General features: G+C 50.2%; 1 protein-coding gene across 1 annotated transcript; it reads left to right on the forward strand.

The window, feature by feature from the left end:
- The first annotated feature begins 5,114 nt into the window (after positions 1-5,114).
- LOC136322628 (butyrophilin-like protein 1) lies at positions 5,115-17,934 on the forward strand. Its single transcript, XM_066254565.1, has 10 exons — positions 5,115-5,519; positions 6,697-6,799; positions 11,504-11,854; positions 12,485-12,766; positions 12,908-13,108; positions 13,690-13,710; positions 13,806-13,832; positions 14,025-14,051; positions 16,099-16,125; positions 17,114-17,934. The coding sequence occupies exons 1-10, from the start codon at positions 5,478-5,480 to the stop codon at positions 17,647-17,649; spliced, it is 1,617 nt and encodes a 538-aa protein (XP_066110662.1). The 5' UTR covers positions 5,115-5,477; the 3' UTR covers positions 17,650-17,934.
- The last annotated feature ends 880 nt before the right edge of the window (positions 17,935-18,814 follow it).

Consider the following 18,814-nt stretch of genomic DNA (forward strand, 5'->3'; position numbering starts at 1 on the left):
AGTTTTATTGTTTCCAGTTTTATTGGGGTATAATTGACATATAGCAGCTACCAGTTAAGCGCCTCATTCATTAGACAGGGAGTTGAAAGTACATTCATGATTTCTAACTCTCTTTTTCTCCCAGACATAGAAATTTCTTTCAGGAACATGGTCTTCATATTGACCAGATGAAGGAGAAAGAGTATAAAATCCCCAAGATGGTTCTCTGAAGACTCTCATCTTCCTTCCTGATGTAAACAATCAAAGCTAAGGATGGCATTGCTTTCACCTGTCTTCAAGACTTGTTTTAATTTGGAAGAGCCTGCAAGTTCTAGGGATTCTAGAATAATTGTTTTTCTTGTTTAGAATGGCAGAAAAATTCTGACTTAGAGCCTGAAAGAATTAAAAAAGAAAGCTCTAGTTTACAATTTTAAAATTCTGGACCTAAGACTGAAAATCTGTATATCGTTTATCAAAATCACAGCAACACAAGAAATAAACAAACGCAAACCAGACACTGCCTAACAAAATGGTAGCTGTGCCAATATTAATTTTAAAATGAAAATAACAGTCAGGTAGAAATCAATTATTGCTCTTTCAGATAGAGACATGTGTTGAGAGCATATAACTTTCAAGGGTTGTATGGTGTTAACAACACGCAGCAGAATTAAAAAGCACAAAATCAGTTGGGACCTCAAAGAGAAATTTATAGTCCTAATTAATCAGAAATGAACATACTTTTTACAGGTAACTGAAGTGATAAAGTTTTTAAATAAAGAGCAACTATGCTATATCAAATCTTCTACTTTATGACTTGATGAGATTCAACCATTTCTTTTAATTTTGATTAATACAAGTCCGCTGTAAGCAGGTAAGATGGATTAGTGGAATGACAACCTGACACTTATCTAATTAAGGCCCTCCTGCAGTGTGCTCAGTGTCAACCTTCCCCAGGTCCGCTGTGTAAATACATTCTGAAGTATCTGTCACCTGTCACAGGAAGGCCAGCAGTCTCCCTGCAGATAACTCAGGGGGTACCTGGGTTACCACAGTCCCTGACATAGAGGTTTCGAGTTTACAATGCTCACCTCCATAAAAACTTTAAGAAATTGAGGAGTGAGTGTTTTGGTTTTACTCCGCCCAGCACTTGCAGACTGCGTGGGAGGGCCAGTTTGGTTGCCCGTGGGAGGGCTAGTTTGGTTGCGCGCAGCGGAAGAAGACGCAAGACTGTTGGAAAGGGGCTACCAGAAAAAGAAGAAAACAGTTCGAGTCAGCAGGTGGCTCCCCCATTCTTAGGTGGTTAAATTCAACAGGCCACACCTGCTAATTCTCTTATCTTCCGTCTTACTCCAACTCAAATAACAGGGATCAGTCACCCAGGGGAGGTGTCAACAGAACCAGGAAGTATCTGCCTTCTCCCAGCTCCAAGCCCCTGCATCCAAATCCTGCCACTTTCCCTGTTTATATAAGAGAAGTTTTGTGAGGAGAAAGCTTATGATTGCTTGCCTTCTTGGGGAGGGGACACTTACATTTAATGTTAATTTTGTTCCCTAGATAAAGTAAAACCTATATTCAACTGTTTTCAAACAATGAATGTTGAATGACAGGTGTATGACGAACTCTCGAATCTTTGGGGGTTTTCTTTGCTTGTGTGTTTGCTTTGCTTAGAGCTCTAAAACTTTACAGGAATTCATGTATAAGTGACCCGTTTTTTTCCCCTCCAATAATCCAACTTTATATGAAATTCCCTTTCCATTGAAGGACCGGATTCTTTTTTCTTTTTTAATTTTTAACTTTAATGATATTAATAATATAAGAAATTTGGTCATTTTATTTCTTCCATGTACACACATGCTTTAACTTTGCATGAAATGTGTGTGTGTGTGTGTGTGTGTGTGTGTGTGTATATATATATATATTTAAGTAAACTAGTCTACAATTTGTTAGATGTTGGGAGTTAGATTCAATACAATGCAACAGCTGTAGATTAAGTGCTGACTACGTATTCAGTTCTCTTTAAAGCATTCAATTTGTCAGCACAGAGACCGGATTCTTGCCCTTCATTTTATTCTTCTCATTTGGGAAATCCTATGAGATGAGTGTTGAAATTCTGGATCTGTTGTGCTTAACTCAACTTCCGTTTCCTAGACTATATATCTTCGGTTTGAGGTACCATATCCCCGGGGGAATCCGGTAGCTCTGTTTTCCTAGCTGGCGTTTGGATCTTCAGTGGCATCCGCTCTGATAGTTGGCGCTCCCTCTTTGGTTTCCATTTTAAACCAGGTTTTTATTCCCAAAAATGCTGATTGCTTCCCCAACCCTGCATCTCCCACAAATGAATCTTTCCTTTTATGCTTCATTTCTTTTTCTTTTTTTATTTTAAAAATCTCTCTAGACACAGATTATTCTTTACTTTTTTATGTTAAGAGAAATTTGGAAATTAGAAATAAGCAATGTTCTAGATAGAAACACCGCTATTTCTATCACTCGGAAATAAATACCTTATCATTATGTTCTGTGATTTTGACATCATTCATTCCGTTATTTCTTAAAGAAGAATCACGTTATTTACACCGTTTTAAAAACTGTGCTTGGAGATCAATATTATCTTGTAGTTCTCTCTCACTGTCTTTCTTAGCATCATTCTTTCTTTTTTTTTTGCAATTTTTCAAAGCTGGAAGCGGGGAGGCAGTCAGACAGACTCCTGCATGCGCCCGACAGGGATCCACCTGGCATGCCCACCAGGGGGCGATGCTCTGCCCATCTGGGGCGTCGCTCTGTTGCATCCAGAGCCATTCTAGTGCCTGAGGAGGGGCCATGGAGCCATCCTCAGCACCCGGGCCATCTTTGCTCCAATGGAGCCTTGGCTGCGGAAGGGGAAGAGAGACAGAGAGGAAGGAGAGGGGGAGGGGTGGAGAAACAGATGGGCGCTTCTCCTGTGTGCCCTGGCCAGGAATCGAACCCGGGACTCCTGCACACCAGGCCGACGCTCTACCACTGAGCCAACCGGCCAGGGGCATCATTCTTTCTTAAACAACAAACACTGATAATATAATTCCCTTAAATATCTATTTCCACACATTGAGTTTACTCAAACAAGTCTCTATTATTGTGGAAAATATCTAAGATATGTATATACATTTTCCAAATTTGCTCAAAATGTACATTAATCTATTTATGTTTTAGAATAGAATACATACACAAACATATGCCATAAATTTCAAAGTAAACAAAAGAGACAAAGAAGTGTTTCCAACTCTCTGTCTCCCCCTTCAGTGTCCCCTTTGCTATTCTCCCGGAATTTCAGACCTCAGTGTCCCCTTTGCTATTCTCCCGGTATTTCAGACCTCAGTGTCCCCTTTGCTATTCTCCCGGTATTTCAGACCTCAGTGTCCCCTTTGCTATTCTCCTGGTATTTCAGACCTCAGTGTCCCCTTTGCTATTCTCCCGGAATTTCAGACCTCAGTGTCCCCTTTGCTATTCTCCCGGTATTTCAGACCTCAGTGTCCCCTTTGCTATTCTCCTGGTATTTCTGACCTCAGTGTCCCTTTGCTATTCTCCCGGAATTTCAGACTTCAGTGTCCTTTGCTATTCTCCCGGTATTTCAGACCTCAGTGTCCCCTTTGCTATTCTCCCGGTATTTCAGAACTCAGTGTCCCCTTTGCTATTGTCCCGGTATTTCAGACCTCAGTGTCCCCTTTGATATTCTCCCAGTATTTCAGACCTCAGTGTCCCCTTTGCTATTGTCCCGGAATTTCAGACCTCAGTGTCCCCTTTGCTATTCTCCCGGTATTTCAGACCTCAGTGTCCCCTCTGCTATTCTCTCAGAATTTCAGGCCTCAGTGTCCCCTTTGCTATTCTCCTGGTATTTCAGACCTCAGTGTCCCCTTTGCTATTCTCCCGGAATTTCAGACCTCAGTGTCCCCTTTGCTATTCTCCCGGTATTTCAGACCTCAGTGTCCCCTTTGCTATTGTCCCGGTATTTCAGACCTCCGCTATTCAGTTGTGTCAGAGCCCGAATGAGGCAGGAGGGTAATGCCCCGGAAGAAAGGGCTTGAGTGGACTGCGGAGGGAGAGCCACGTGGGGACGCAGCTCCGGAGAGAACTGCGGAGAACACGCTGTACTTTAGTCCCACAATGCAGTCTCGGGCAGCAATAAAAATATCGGGACTGACACGCACAGCGTGGTTGAATCTCAGAAAACAGTTCGTTTAACTAAAGAAGCCAACGCAAAAGCTTATGTCCTGTAAGCTTACATCCTTCCTTGTGGTTTTGAAATATTAAAATGGGCAAGACCAAGCTGTTGTGATTCATATCAGACATGATTTGTTTCTCCCGGATTGTCCCAACTCACGATGGACAGGAGGAAAAGTTCTAAGAGATGGCAACGTCCCATACTCTGATGGCTGTGGCGGTTACATGAGTGTACGCGTTCGTGAAGCCTCGCTGACAGATACATTTCAGAACCAGGCTGTTGTCACACACGAATTCCATCTCAATAAACTTATTTTCCTAAATGCTGAGTGCACCTCGCTGTCTCCAGAGCTTGGTGTCCCCTCCAGCCAGACTGTTAGTGGCTCCCATAGCAATACTGATGCAGTTGTTATTGTTTGCATCCCTGATTCTCTGTAAACCTTACATGACATGAAGAATCATGAATGGAACTTGGAAAGTACGTGAAATGGGGGGAAAAACCATCTGAACACATTCTCTGTCTGGCACTGTACAATTGTGTTACTGTTTCTATTCTACTACCCAGAGCCCTAAGCCTCTTGGAAGTAAACAGCCCTGAGGTTCGCGGAGCACAGAGCGTCCATTGCGGACCTCGTATCTTCCCCTGCATAGCTCTGCACACAGCTTCGGAGTCTTTCAGGGTGTGGCGGGAGGAAGCAGGCTCCTGTCGGTTTTACTCTCTCAGTAAGTTACATTTGTGAGCTGAACCTTGGGATGACCCACACACCTCACGATCACGCAGGAGGACTATTTCCCCTCTCTCTCTCTGAAAAATGTGATTGCAGCCCTTTGCAGGCGGGAGGAGGAAGCCACACTGAGTATACCCCTTTCCCCAAAGCAGCTTTGGGGTTCCTACCATTCTACAGCTCAGCTCAGTCCCAAGTCCACTGGGGTGACCTTTATCAGCTCCACCTTCGAAGCGACCAGGAGAGCTGGAGGCAGGCTGTGCCTCTCTTATCAGACCCTTTCTAGGAGGGCGTTCCAGGGCCACCGCCTCCCGGCAGCCCTGCAGGCCTCCCCTCCTAAGGATATCTGCCCAGTCCGGGGACCTGTCGGACACCTGCTGCTCCCAGCGCCTGCAGGCGCGCCCTCGGGTGCTGAGCGCAAGGACGGGCAGGGGCAAACCCTCTCTGGAGCCGGGGCTCACGGGTGCACTGAGGGGACCGGGAGCGTCCAGGAGCGTCCAGGAGCGTCCAGGACACCCATGGCTCAGTGCGGGCCGAGAGAGAGAAACGTGTGGTGATGGGCAGGCACGCCTTGGGGACATGCGGGTCCTGAAAAGGAAGGCTTGGTCTCTGGGTTACAAGGTGAGAAAACTATCTTCCTTTCTGGGAGGTAAGCCAAAGGGGCTCTTGGTGGTTAAAAGAAATACAGAATGGGCCCTGGCCGGTTGGCTCAGTGGTAGAGCATCGGCCTGGCGTGCGGGGGACCTGGGTTCGATTCCCGGCCAGGGCACACAGGAGAAGCGCCCATTTTGCTTCTCCACCCCCACCCCCTCCTTCCTCTCTGTCTCTCTCTTCCCCTCGCACAGCCAAGGCTCCATTGGAGCAAAGATGGCCCGGGAGCTGGGGATGGCTCCTTGGCCTCTGCTCCAGGCGCTAGAGTGGCTCAGGTCATGGCAGAGCGATGCCCCGGAGGGGCAGAGCATCGCCCCCTGGTGGGCAGAGCGTCACCCCTGGTGGGCGTGCCGGGTGGATCCCGGTCGGGCACATGCGGGAGTCTGTCTGTCTCTCCCCGTTTCCAGCTTCAGAAAAAATACAAAAAAAAAAAAAAAGAAATACAGAATGAATGAAAGAAGGAAGGGAGGAAGGAAGGAAGGAAGGAAGGAAGGAAGGAAGGAAGGAAGGAAGGAAGAAGAAAGGAAGGAAGGAGGAAGGAAGGAAGGAAGGAAGGAAGGAAGAAGAAAGGAAGGAAGGAGGAAGGAAGGAAGGAAGGAAGGAAGGAAGGAAAGGAAGGAAGGAAGGAAGGAAGGAAAGGAAGGAAGGAAGGAAGGAAGGAAGGAAGGAAGGAAGGAAGGAAGGAAAGGAAGGAAGGAAGGAAGGAAGGAAGGAAGGAAGGAAGGAAGGAAGGAAGGAAGGAAAGAGGAAAAGAGGAAGATCTATCAGCAGAGAAGAGTGAACCAAGTTTGTATCGGATTCATTTCTCCACTTTGAACTTGGGGATTTCTATTTCAAGAGGGCACTGGTGAGAGGGGGCATCCCTGGGGAAGTGAGAGAGCTCACAGGACACAGAGAAAGGTTTACCGTTGTCTGCACCTGCTGGGGAAATGGTTGGCTTTGAGAGAGAAGAAAGAGAAAGAATAAAAACCGTGGTGAGGTGGGTGGGAGTTGGTAACGTTTCTCTTAAAGTCTGTGGGGGAAAGCAGACAAAAAACAAACAAACAAAAAAAAAACCAAACAAACCAACTTCGTATAAAAGTCAGGGTTTGAGCAGGGGGTTTTCTGCAAGAGCGTTCGCTCTGCTGACTTGCTCACCGCCCTCCAGAGCCCTGGTCAGAGGGAAGGTGTGCTCCTCTCTGCTGGGATGAAGACGTCCGGCTTCCTCCTGCTCCTCCTGCTCCTCCAGGTGCCCGCGAGGGGCTCAGCAGGTCAGTGCTCTCCCCCCAAGCGTTTTGTGTATTGTCTTGTTTCAGTAGCTCCTCTTATATAACCATGTCAACGAAAAAAAACTTCCACCCTGGTAAGGATTTTTTATGAGTTGATTTGAGCCAAATTGTGGACAACTGCCGGGAAGCAGAGTCTCACCGGGTTGAGAAAATGTCCCCCCTCCAAAGGGCGGTTTCACCCCTCATTTTATACCTCAGAGTCAAAGAGGAAGACAGGAGGGAATTGCCTGGCGGTAGACTGGGGAGGGGGAGAAAGCGGAGCGGGAATCTCGGAGTGGATGACAGTGAAGATGAATACACTGAGACCTCTCTGAGGCAGGGACGCCCAGACCCGCTGAGCTCATTTACATGAGAATAAGAACAGCAATGAGAAGGTTTGCTGTTTCCTGCTCTGGTAGGATGTCTTCCCTGAGGGGGTAAAAGAAGAAATTCACCCTCACACCTCAAAGGCTTGGTAGCAGGTACTTTACTGCAGGTGTCTGAGGCCACAGACGGGCTTCGGAGCAAACACTGACCTTTGTTCAGATAGAGAACAACTCCCTAGGATGTGACTACTCACCATAAACCGCTTTTAGTAAAAAAAAGTTTCCATTTCAGTCCACCCTGTGTGTTGACTTTGGGTCCCTGAGTCTGGAAGGACACCAGGCAGCCTTCCCCGGAGCTGGTCAGGTTCAGCTTGTGGCCCCTTTTTGGTCCACAATGATGAGAGGGGTTAACCCTCACTCACAACTCGACCCCCCAGAGGCAGCCTGTGTCTGGGGACGCTGGCCATGTCTGCCACCTGCAGGAGGCTTGAAGGGTGGGGCCACGAGGGGGGGGTTCTCCCTCAGATCACTTCCCTTACTCCTTTGAGTCGACCTCATAAGACTCATAGCTATTTGTCTAATGTTTTAATATTTATCTAAATTTTTATTGTGTGTGTGATCTTAGCCTGTTTAGTTTTGATGCACATGTTTGTAGAAATGCACCTCGTCATGTCCACACTGCTAAGAAGACCCACATCTCAGTACAAGGAATTTGGACTCCAGCTCTATCTGGTTATAATCTTGAAGAAAAATTATTTACTTTTTTTTTTCTGGGACATGAGTTCTTTCTTTATGAAATAAAAGAGTCTTCAAAATGAAGTTTTCGAGCACAGGTTTAAAGATAATCCGCCTGTGAAATTTTATAAGGATGTTTTTTGTTATCTCTTTAATTAAAGGTCAGCTCTTGTAAAGGTATTTTCTGCCGAGGATGAAAGAAGGATGTAGCCACCAAATGTGGACCAGCAAAAGCTTTATTTAGAGCGCATCCCGGGCAAGATAGGGGTCAGGGAAGTCACGCAGCTTCTCCCCTGTCCTGGGGGGGGGTAATTTATAGCGTCGGTAGTGTGGTGGCAGGTTGATATGTCGTGGCGAAATTTCATTGGCTGACAGATTTTTTCAAAATGCTCCTGGGCCATTTCTTTTGGTGATCCTGGGTGTGGGTGGTTTCGTTCAAAGTCCCCGGACCTGGTCCCTCACCGTGACCCTCCCCCATTGCCAACAGACCTCACACAGCTAAGTAGCGATTATCAAAATGTTTAATTCCCCTATGTGTTGACTGAGCAATTCTGCAAGAATGTAATCCTAATGAAAAGCTCTCCTGTGAGTACATTTATTATATATATAGAAGGCTTACCGTGGGACAGCTCGTAGTAATAACCAATCGGAAGCAATATAAACACACACTGGTAGGAAAGTCTGAACGTGGCTGTGTGGGCAGTGCCAACATTAGGTTCTCTGTGCACTAACATGTTTGGATGTTCCTTACAGCAGCAAGTGATGTATGATGATCCCATTTATGGGAAGCACAGTGATGTGTCCCTCTTCCCTAAGGCTATAAGTAATGCCACGTACCGTTTCTAGATTAAGTGGCTCATATAACCTGTGTGGCCGAAAGCCCAGGATCAATTAGTAAAGACCACATGTCCTTGGAGTGATACCAGTGCCCTGGGTTGTTCACAGCAATGGGAAGGAAGGGGGACTATGGCCTGCGTCCACCCCAATGGCCAGTGTCCTGCTCCTTGCCCGGGACTGCCTGACCCACACTCCCTGGGACAGACTGGCCACGGGCTTCTTCCTCGAAGCTCACGCACCTTTGCCACCTGTGCCCGTCCGTCCCGAGCACCCCCGCGGCAGGCCTTTCTGAGCCCTGCCCCCCGGACCTGCCTTTGTGGTCCTGAGGTCCGAACCCTGCCCCCCGGACCTGCCTTTGTGGTCCTGAGGTCGAATCGTTTCCAGGGTCCACAGTATCCCGGGCCTCTGAATGCAGACCTTGCCCAGGGGACATCGGTCACTTTTTAGTCATCCTGGATTTCTATGGAAAAATAATTTCAAGCAGGTGATTGTGAGTGACGTGACTAAAAAAAGCCTGTTTTATAATTAGAGGAAGTCCCCATTTTGGCCCTAGGCATCTTCTTTCCTGGCCCCGGGGGTCCCACCCTCCTCTGGGTCAGGGCTGCCCTGCCTCTGAACACCAGAACCACTGGGCTCCAAGATTCACACCTCTCTCTCCAGAAAAAGACTTTCTTCTATATGATTATTTTCATTTAGAATATATATATTTTTAATTTTTCAATTCCAGTTGACACTCAATATTGTTTGGTGTCTGATGAAGAGCAGAGTGGTTAGGCATCTGTGTAATTTATGCAGTGACCCCCGATAAGGCTAGTCCCCACCAGGCACCATGCACAGTTGTACAATATTCTTGACTATATTCCTCGCTGTGCTTTGCATCCCCGTGACTGTTTTCAAGCTCCCGATTCGAGCTTCTTCACTCCCTCACATCTCACACCCAGTCCCCCAACACCCTCCCCTCTGGCAAGCACCAGTTTTTTCTGTGTCTCTGTTTTTCTCTTTCCTTTTTTTTTTTAAATTGATTTTTTGGGTTGACACTGGATGACAAAATTATACAGCTTTCAGGTGCACAATTCTATACCTGACTCTCTGTTTTGTATTTTCACTTATTTTTTTAGATTTCACACATCTGTGAAATAATGGTGTTTGCCTTCTGTCTGACTTGTTTCATTTAGCGCAATACTGTGCAGGTCCAGCCATGTTGTCACAAGTGGGCAGATTATATTCTGTGTGTGTGTGTGTGTGTGTGTGTGTGTCTGAATACATGTACCACATCTTCCTTACTTATTCAGGGGAATAATTTTTACGAAAAGTTTTTCTCTATGACTTCAGCTTTCACAGTTATTTGATAAAAATAAAATAAAGCCTGTCTTCTGTCTCACCTTCTAAATTCTACTTTTCACCCTGGGGTAGCCATACACTATGACCCTCCCTCCACCCCGCACCAATGTGCAGTGACCCAGGTCTCAGTGTCAGAACCCCGCACCACTGTGCAGTGACCCAGGCCTCAGTGTCAGAACCCCGCACCACTGTGCAGTGACCCAGGTCTCAGTGTCAGAACCCCGCACCACTGTGCAGTGACCCAGGCCTCAGTGTCAGAACCCCGCTCCACTGTGCAGTGACCCAGGTCTCAGTGTCAGAACCCCGCACCAATGTGCAGTGACCCAGGTCTCAGTGTCAGAACCCCGCACCAATGTGCAGTGACCCAGGTCTCAGTGTCAGAACCCCGCCCCACTGTGCAGTGACCCAGGCCTCAGTGTCAGAACCCCGCACCAATGTGCAGTGACCCAGGTCTCAGTGTCAGAACCCCTCACCACTGTGCAGTGACCCAGGTCTCAGTGTCAGAACCCCGCACCACTGTGCAGTGACCCAGGTCTCAGTGTCAGAACCCCACACCAATGTGCAGTGACCCAGGCCCCAGTGTCAGAACCCCGCACCAATGTGCAGTGACCCAGGTCTCAGTGTCAGAACCCCGCACCACTGTGCAGTGACCCAGGCCCCAGTGTCAGAACCCCGCACCAATGTGCAGTGACCCAGGCCTCAGTGTCAGAACCCCGCACCACTGTGCAGTGACCCAGGCCCCAGTGTCAGAACCCCGCACCACTGTGCAGTGACCCAGCCTCAGTGTCAGAACCCCGCTCCACTGTGCAGTGACCCAGGTCTCAGTTCAGAACCCCGCACCACTGTGCAGTGACCCAGGTCTCAGTGTCAGAACCCCGCACCAATGTGCAGTGACCCAGGTCTCAGTGTCAGAACCCCTCACCACTGTGCAGTGACCCAGGTCTCAGTGTCAGAACCCCGCACCAATGTGCAGTGACCCAGGTCTCAGTGTCAGAACCCCGCCCCACTGTGCAGTGACCCAGGTCTCAGTGTCAGAACCGTCCACTTACCCTCCTAGCAGCAGAGTGCCCAGAGGCAAAGGCTCCATGGAGGGAGGAAGTGCCTTCCAATACCTTCCTCTGCATCACAAAGAGAGATCAATGCTTAATAAGTCACTTTGCCATATTTAATTCTCCATCCCTCTCTTTTACATAAGGTTTCCCATAACTTACATAGAAATGCATAGAAAAAAAAAAAGTTTTCTCAGATGCCAAACCATCAACAGTTGTAACTTCGGGGGAATACAATGGAAGAAGTCAGACTTTTTATTTTTTACTTATAAATAAATTTTAAAATGTCTGTTCATGTTTAGGGAACATCATCCAAATAAGGAGAAATATTTCTGGGTCTCTAAGTAAAGAAATGCGGATGCTTTTTCATCTCGTCTCCGCTCCCTCATTCCTCCCATCCGTCTCCGGTTCTCCTGCAGGGCCCGGGTTTTCTGTGCGGGGACCAGCTGAGCCCGTCGCCGTCCTGCTCGGGGCGGACGCCACGCTGTCCTGCCACCTGTCCCCTGAGCAGAGCACCGCCCACATGGACATCCGGTGGCACCGGGCCCAGCTGTCCCCCGCTGTGCTCGTGTACCGGGACGGGCAGGAGCGGAGCGGCGAGCAGATGCTGGAGTACCGCGGCCGGACCCAGCTGCTGGGCAGCTCCGTCCGCACCGGGGTCGTGGCCCTGCTGATCCGCCACGTCCGCGCCTCTGACGACGGCCAGTACCGCTGCCATTTCCAGGACGGCCCCTCCTCCCGAGAGGCCACTGTGGACCTGCATGTCATAGGTACGGGAACGCGGTACAAAGCGCGCGTGTCCTGCTCCGGGGCGCAGAGCGGGGTCGGGCACGTGTCCTGCTCCGGGGCGCAGAGCGGGGTCGGGCACGTGTCCTGCTCCGGAGCGCAGAGCGGTGGGGGCGTCTGGGTGCCTGGGTGCCTGGCCGGGCATCTCTCCTGCCCGCCCCCACGTGGGCACGCAGGTTCTCCGGTCGCGCATCTGGTTCCCAAGCGGGCGGTGGGGATGGGACCACATCCTCTCCTCACTTTTCAGCACCAGCGCGGGCGACACGCCTGACGTTCTGACACCCGACAGACCCCAGGTCACTGACTCGGAGCGGAGCGGGTCCCTCCGACATTGGAGATATAAATACCCAATCAGAAGAGAAAGACAACTCAGGATGAACCCCCTTTTTCCAGCTTCCGTTTTCCCTGTTCTTTTCTCTTCTTCGAATGACCTCAGAGCTCTCTTGGTCCAAGTACAGGGCGAAGGCAGGAAGCCGGTTTCTAAACCGAAGCACAGATCGATCGCCCTCCCGCCCCCTCTGGGCTCCAGTTTCCTCATCAGTCGGGTGAAGGGGGGCGGGCCCTCCGCCCCAGGGACGCCTGCGCACCATCCACCCCCGGCCTTCTCTTCTCAGGCGTGGGCTCCGTCCCCCACGTGCACATGACGGGGCCCGAGGAGGGCGGGATCCGCGTGCTGTGCTCCTCGGGGGGCTGGTTCCCCGCGCCCCAGGTGCAGTGGACCGACGCGGCCGGAGTGAAGCTACCGTCCCCCTCTGCGTCGCAGACCCAAGATGGAGACGGGCTCTTCCACGTGGAGGCCGCGCTTGTGGTCAGGGACAGCTCTCTGGGCAATGTGACCTGCTCCGTGCAGAACCCCCGCTCTGGGCAGGAGAAGGCGTCCAGCATCTTCCTCCCAGGTCCGTGAGGCCGGGGAGCAGGGGCGGAGCTGGAGTGTGGCCAGGAGCGCAGGGAGGGGGCCGAGGGGCAGCACGCGCCTTGGGGAGGGGAAGGGCCCCCTCCGGGTGGTCCTCACGGGCGTCCGCCCCTGCCCGTGGCAGAACCCTTCTTCCCCAGGGTGTCTCCGTGGAAGGTGGCCCTGGCCGGGACCGCTCCTGTGCTGGCGCTCCTCCTCGCGGGGGTCAGCTACGCCGGCTGGAAGATACATCGAGCCAGAGAGAGAGAGGAGAAGAAGAAGGAGCAAGAATCCCGTGAGACTGACCAGATGCGGGTTGAAAAGGAGAGGGCAGTTAAGGACAAAGGTACATTGGGGACAGCAGGGCGAATCAGAAGGCTGACCTTAAAGCTGGGGATACGCTGTGTAGAGCAGATGGGGAAACAAGGTCGGCAAAGGACCCCCAAGGAGGACACGGGGTGGCAAGAGCTCCACAGAGCTGGGAGCCCCAGGGATGGAGCGCTCCACGTGGGGAGCCAGCAGCTCTGTGGGAGGGGCCACGAAGCCGCCTCCGTGTGGCTCAAACCAGGGGCGCGCCTGCCACCCACACCTGCGCGCCCCAGTCTGCGCGCTGTTCCTCCTGGGAAATGCCTCCCCTGCCTTCGCTTCCTACTCGTCCTTCAAGGACGAGCGGCAGAAACACCTCAGCCGTCTAAAACCCCCATGATGCACGGGCGCTCTTCCTCCGTGACCCCACCACGCTCCCCAAGGAGCTCTTCCTGGCACTGGTCGTTCGAGACTGGGCGTAGAAGTCTGTGGGTCTTCCCGGCCTCCCTCACTGGGCTGCCCTGCAGGGAGAGACCCAGGACAGGCGTTCCTTAGCTACTCCCCACACTCAGGGGCAGCTACACCCCGTTTTCACGGAGCGCATGCCCTCTTCTCTTTCAGACGACGTCACCGCGGAGTTCGGTGAGTCCGGCTTCTAGTCACGCTCTGGTGTGAAATTCGTCCCCCCCCCTCACGCCTGTCCTGGGTCTCTCTCACTCGGTGTTGTTTCCTTCCAGAAAAGCGAAAGAAATTGTATGATGCAGGTAAGAGACTGGCTTCTCACACCGCTCGAGAAACGGATGCCTAACACTTTCTAGGCTCATTCTCTTCAGAGGAAAAAGGCTAAAGGATTTAATATGAATTAGCGGGGAGGGGGGATAATAAGCGGAAGGGAGAGGAATGGGAGGGCCTGGACTGATGTCTCACCACGTCTTAGCCGGATCTGTTCTGTTTAGATTGGAGGAAGGCCCACATCTACCCTGGTGAGTAAGTCTCTGGCCTTGGGGCTGGCCTAGTGCATCAGGCACCCAAAGCAGAGAGAGCATCACACACACACATCCACGTTCAAGGTGCGAACATTTATTCAGATTTTGTTTTTGTTTTGGGTTTAGTTTTTATTTTGTGTTTTTCTGAATTTAGAAGCAGGGAGGCAGAGAGACAGACTCCTGCATGTGCCTGACCGGGATCCACCTGGCATGCCCACCAGGGGCGATGCTGTGCCCATCTGGGCCATTGCTCCGTTGCAACCAGAGCCGTTCTAGCACCTGAGGCAGAGGCTATGGAGCCATCCTCAGCGCCGGGCCAACTTTGCTCCAATGGAGCCTTGGCTGCAGGAGGGGAAGAGAGAGAGAGAGAAAAAGGAAAGAGGAAGGGGTGGAGAAGCAGATGGGCACTTCTCCTGTATGCCCTGGCCGGGAATCAAACCCAGGATTTTCACATGCCGGGCTGATGCTCTACCACTGAGCCAACCGGCCAGGGCTCATTTATTCAGTTTTGATCTGTTGTATTTAGTATTTGGAGGCTTAAGTAATCATTTTCCAGAGCTAAAGGTAAAGCAGAAATACATACTAACTGGAGGAAGTTACAACGCAGATCGGGTTATGACTGAACACAAATTGTTAGCCCATCTGCTATGGGGAAGGAAGGAATGGAACTCAGAGCGAATTCAATGAGATTTAGGGAGAATTAAGGATACCCTATGATAGCTGCATGTCTCTACTGCAAATGAAGTTTAGAAGAGCAGATAATGCATTCTAATTTAATTTGGAAAAAAAAAAGATGTTAACTATGATTTTATTTATTTTCTCTATTTGAAACAAAGTAAGTAAAGTTCAATACACATCTATGTTTGAAAAGTGTGCAAGTCACTCAATACCATTTATAAAAATAAAAACATGTTTGTTTATCTGCTGGTAGAGGGGACTGTTTTCCTGCCTGTTATGTACTGTATGTGTTTGTGTGTGTGTGTGTTGTGTGTGTGTAATAGAATTGGGCCTCATTCTTCGAAGTACACGTGTGCACTTCTACATGTCAGACGCAGTGCTGGAGGGTGGTGGGGGAGCCATGCCCTCTGACCCTGTGGAACTTGAGGTCCACTGGGAAAGCAGGCCTGACAAGTCCCTTGGCAGCGGGTCGGAGGAGCCCCTCCCAGGGACTGGTGTCGGTTGAGCAGTTTCTGTACGAGTTTTCTTCCACAAGCTGCTTAAACTCCTCCCGTGGTTCTAGAGCAGAGGGCACAGTACTGAGGATGAGGACAGGAGTTTCCGTCCTAACGCCACCAGTCACGGCTGAGGAGTAGGGTCACTCTCTGTCCTGGCCTCAGTCTCCTTATCTCTAAGGGGAGACTTTGGAGCACACGGCCTCTCGTGTCCTTCTGGACTCGGGTGCTCAGACGTCCTGTGCCCAGGGGGGCTGCGCTTGCCACAGAGGAGGACTGCCGTGTGAGGCCACAGCGCTGCTCCCGGCCACCCCCGCCGAGGTGTCTTTATTGGCCGATCGCCCCAAGACTGCACGAGAATATTCGATCTTTAAATAAAATCAGAGGTCCTGTTATAAGAGAAGTGGCCATAGGCAGAAGAAGCAGGTGCGGTAATCAGTCATGGAGGAAAAAAATACTGAGATTCTGATTTCAAGGTTCAAAATAACAGGGGTCAGTTGGAAGGCTTAAGTCATAACCGTAAGCGCTCCTCTGAGGAAGACACTGGCTGGGGAATAAAAACGCACAAAATAAAATGAAATGAAAGGACACTGGACCCTTCTACAGGTGTCCACAAGCCGGGCTCCGGCTGGAGAGGCTCGTTCCCCAGCATTAGCTGAACGACTGATAGTTCTTGGCCTGAGACCGGGCACGGGAGATGTACCCTGTGTCCCGTAGTTTCAGGACACCCCCAGAGTTTAGGGGTGCACAGAACAGGAGGAAGGAGGAGAGCGGAGAGGAGAGAGCCATGAGCCAGCGATAGCAGCCTCCCGCCTCCCTGTCATTCCCTGGTCTTCTCCCCCTGATCGCAACCTCTCCTGCTCTCCTTTCAGACTGGAGGAAGGAACACTTCACGCACGGTGAGTGGCTATTTCCTCGTCTTTCTCGCTCCCTCCCGTCCGACCCCCCTTTTTCCTTCCCGATATCATTTCCTAGTTGCAGATGCTCCGGTGTTCCGGCAAAGACAGGGTGTCCACAAGTCATGGTGGTCAGTCAGCTGGTCAGTCAGCGTTAGCCCGAGCTGCCGGCCGCTGCTGGGGTCAGCTTCTGGGGCTGGGCTTCCGCCTCTGGGTGGTGGTCCCAGCTTTCTCCTCTGTGGGGCCCACTGGGTTCTGAAACAGAAATTAATATAGCCCTCCCCCCACAGAAGAAACCCCCTCCCCTGCAACTAGTAAATAGTGCTTGACACGGAAAGACTAAATCAGCTGCTCTTTCCAAAGAGCTCAGCTCCCAGGAGCCTGTTACGAAGCAGGGAATGGAGGTCTGGTTTGTAGAGAACGCGGGAAGCACGCCGTTCTCAAGGAAACGCTGCAAGTCCCGGGCTCACCGGACGCTCTTCCAGGACACTGGTGGAGGCACAGACAGGACAGGGCGATTAGTAAACCACCCCGGTGACAGCACAGCTGATGCCCAGCCCTGTTCTACTTCCCCAACGCGCGCGCGCACACACACGCACGCGCATGCACACACGTACACGCACACACATGCACGCACACGTACACACATGCGCATACACGCACACACGCGCACACACATGCACGCGCGCACGCATACACTCGCACATGCACACACACGTACATGCGCACACATGCACACGCACATGCGCACACACGCGCACACGCACGCACACACGCGCACACGTACACGCACACACTCGCACACGCACGCACACACGTACACGCGCACGCACACATGCACACACGCACACACACACGCACGCGCATACACGCACACACACACCTTCAGAGGAGAGTTCTTCCAACACCACCCTCCCTGCTGCTGTCGGGTTTCCCGTGCACCACAGTCGTCTGAAGTTCACCGTGTTCGCTCCTCTCTGCCTCCTTCCAGCCCCGGTGACTCTCTGTCTTAAGGGTCCCCCGAGCAGCGCCAACCTGGAGAGGAAGGAGGACCCGGAGGAAACCCAGGGTGTCTCCCTTAGCGACAAGGACGGAGACGGCAACCTTGTGACATTCCAGGGGAAAGACTTCAGTTCGGATCGAGGGAGATACTACTGGGAGGTGGACGTTGGGGACTCCGATGAGTGGACTCTAGGCATGTATGAGGAACCCACAGAGGGTGCTGGGTCAGTCGGAGATCCACAACAGAAGAAATTCAGAGTCTTAGAGAAGAAGGCAGGTCGATACAGGGCTCTCGTCTGCCGTCCGCCAGGCGTTTCCCAGGAAGAGGCTCTCTCAATAGAAATGCATCCACAGAAGGTTGTGGTTTTCGTGGATTACGAGCTCAGTGACATCTCTCTCTACAGCATGACTGACGGCGCCTGCATCTTCTCCTTCACCCTGGACAGCTTCTCTGGGTCACTGTATCCTTACTTCAGGGAGAGAGCCATGGAGTTTCCCTCTCTGCCCCATATTAAGAGACTTTGAGGAAAGCCCTTCACCGTGAGGACTGTGGCCCACTCTGTCAAGGCCTCCAGCCCACTGATTTTGAGGCATCTCGGCGTAAGGCCCCGACATGTCTGCGTGACTAGAGCTTCTGACCACACCGAGAAGCGTTTCTTAAACAATCTGCAGGAAAGGATAATGTTTTATGCTTGTTTGTTTCTTGATTTATATAGAGTACATCCTAGACTGATCATTTTCTAAAATGAACTACTAGAAGATCAAGTGAGTAAAAAAAAAAAAAAAAAAAAAAAAAAAAAAGACTCGAAATTCCAACTGGTAATTCTTATTAGGTTCAATATACCTAAATTTTTCTGTCAATTTGTTGTAAAAGTTTTATAATAGTCTGTCCATATTTGTCTCATAAACAGTTGTTAAGAAGCAGTTTACCTTTAGACATTTGTCTGTGGACTCACATTGAGTCACTCTGCTCCAGGGCCGTGTTCAAAGGAATTAAAATGGAGATGCACCTCCTCATATTGCTCCACACCAACACTGAATAAAAAGGACACAGAGTGCATTTCCAAACGCGAAAGGAGAAAAGTTTAAGCTGTAATTTCATAGGAAGCTAGTCTATCTCTTAAACGCAAGGATAATTTGAGGCAACAGAAAAATAAAACAAACATCAATCGCAACCTAATTCTGACAGATGTGGTGAAGTCAGTGTGATGGAGGCCAGGGAACCAGACTGAAGTTGGAGTGTATAGAACTGTTTATCTTATTGCAAGAAGAAGAGAAATTGCACTGTGTGAGATATTAATAAGGAAAATGGCTACTTTATGTTCTTAACTCTCAGTGTGTCCACCAGCAGAGGTTAAGAAAGGCTCTTCTCCCTCCCACTAGTCGCAACTCTCTTTTATGCTCAAATGAAAAGATTAGAGGGAACAGTACCCAGTATTTAAACAGGGGTGAGAAGAGAGCATGCTCCAGCCAGCTAGACTAGAAATCTCATCAGTTCTGTGGACATTTGGTGGAAGACCCAAAAGAATCCTGTCCCAGAAGCAGGGAATAATTAGCACTAGACTAAAAAATGACCCACATACCGATGAACAAGCCTTAAAAATAAAAGCCAAGAGGATCAAATAATTTACAGTATTAGTATCTTACCTTCATCCAAATGCAGAGCTCACCAAGGAAATATTTGCCGTGT

The sequence above is a fragment of the Saccopteryx bilineata genome, chromosome 1, assembly GCF_036850765.1.
Source record: "Saccopteryx bilineata isolate mSacBil1 chromosome 1, mSacBil1_pri_phased_curated, whole genome shotgun sequence".
Classification (NCBI taxonomy): domain Eukaryota; kingdom Metazoa; phylum Chordata; class Mammalia; order Chiroptera; family Emballonuridae; genus Saccopteryx; species Saccopteryx bilineata.

Bases quoted from the DNA above. Each gene is read 5' to 3' on its own strand.
- LOC136322628 (XM_066254565.1), top strand. From the start codon at position 5,478: ATGCGGGTCCTGAAAAGGAAGGCTTGGTCTCTGGGTTACAAG. The intron at 5,520-6,696 runs GTGAGAAAACTA...ACCGCCCTCCAG, and splicing joins CTTGGTCTCTGGGTTACAAG to AGCCCTGGTCAGAGGGAAGG. The intron at 13,711-13,805 runs GTGAGTCCGGCT...GTTTCCTTCCAG, and splicing joins CGACGTCACCGCGGAGTTCG to AAAAGCGAAAGAAATTGTAT.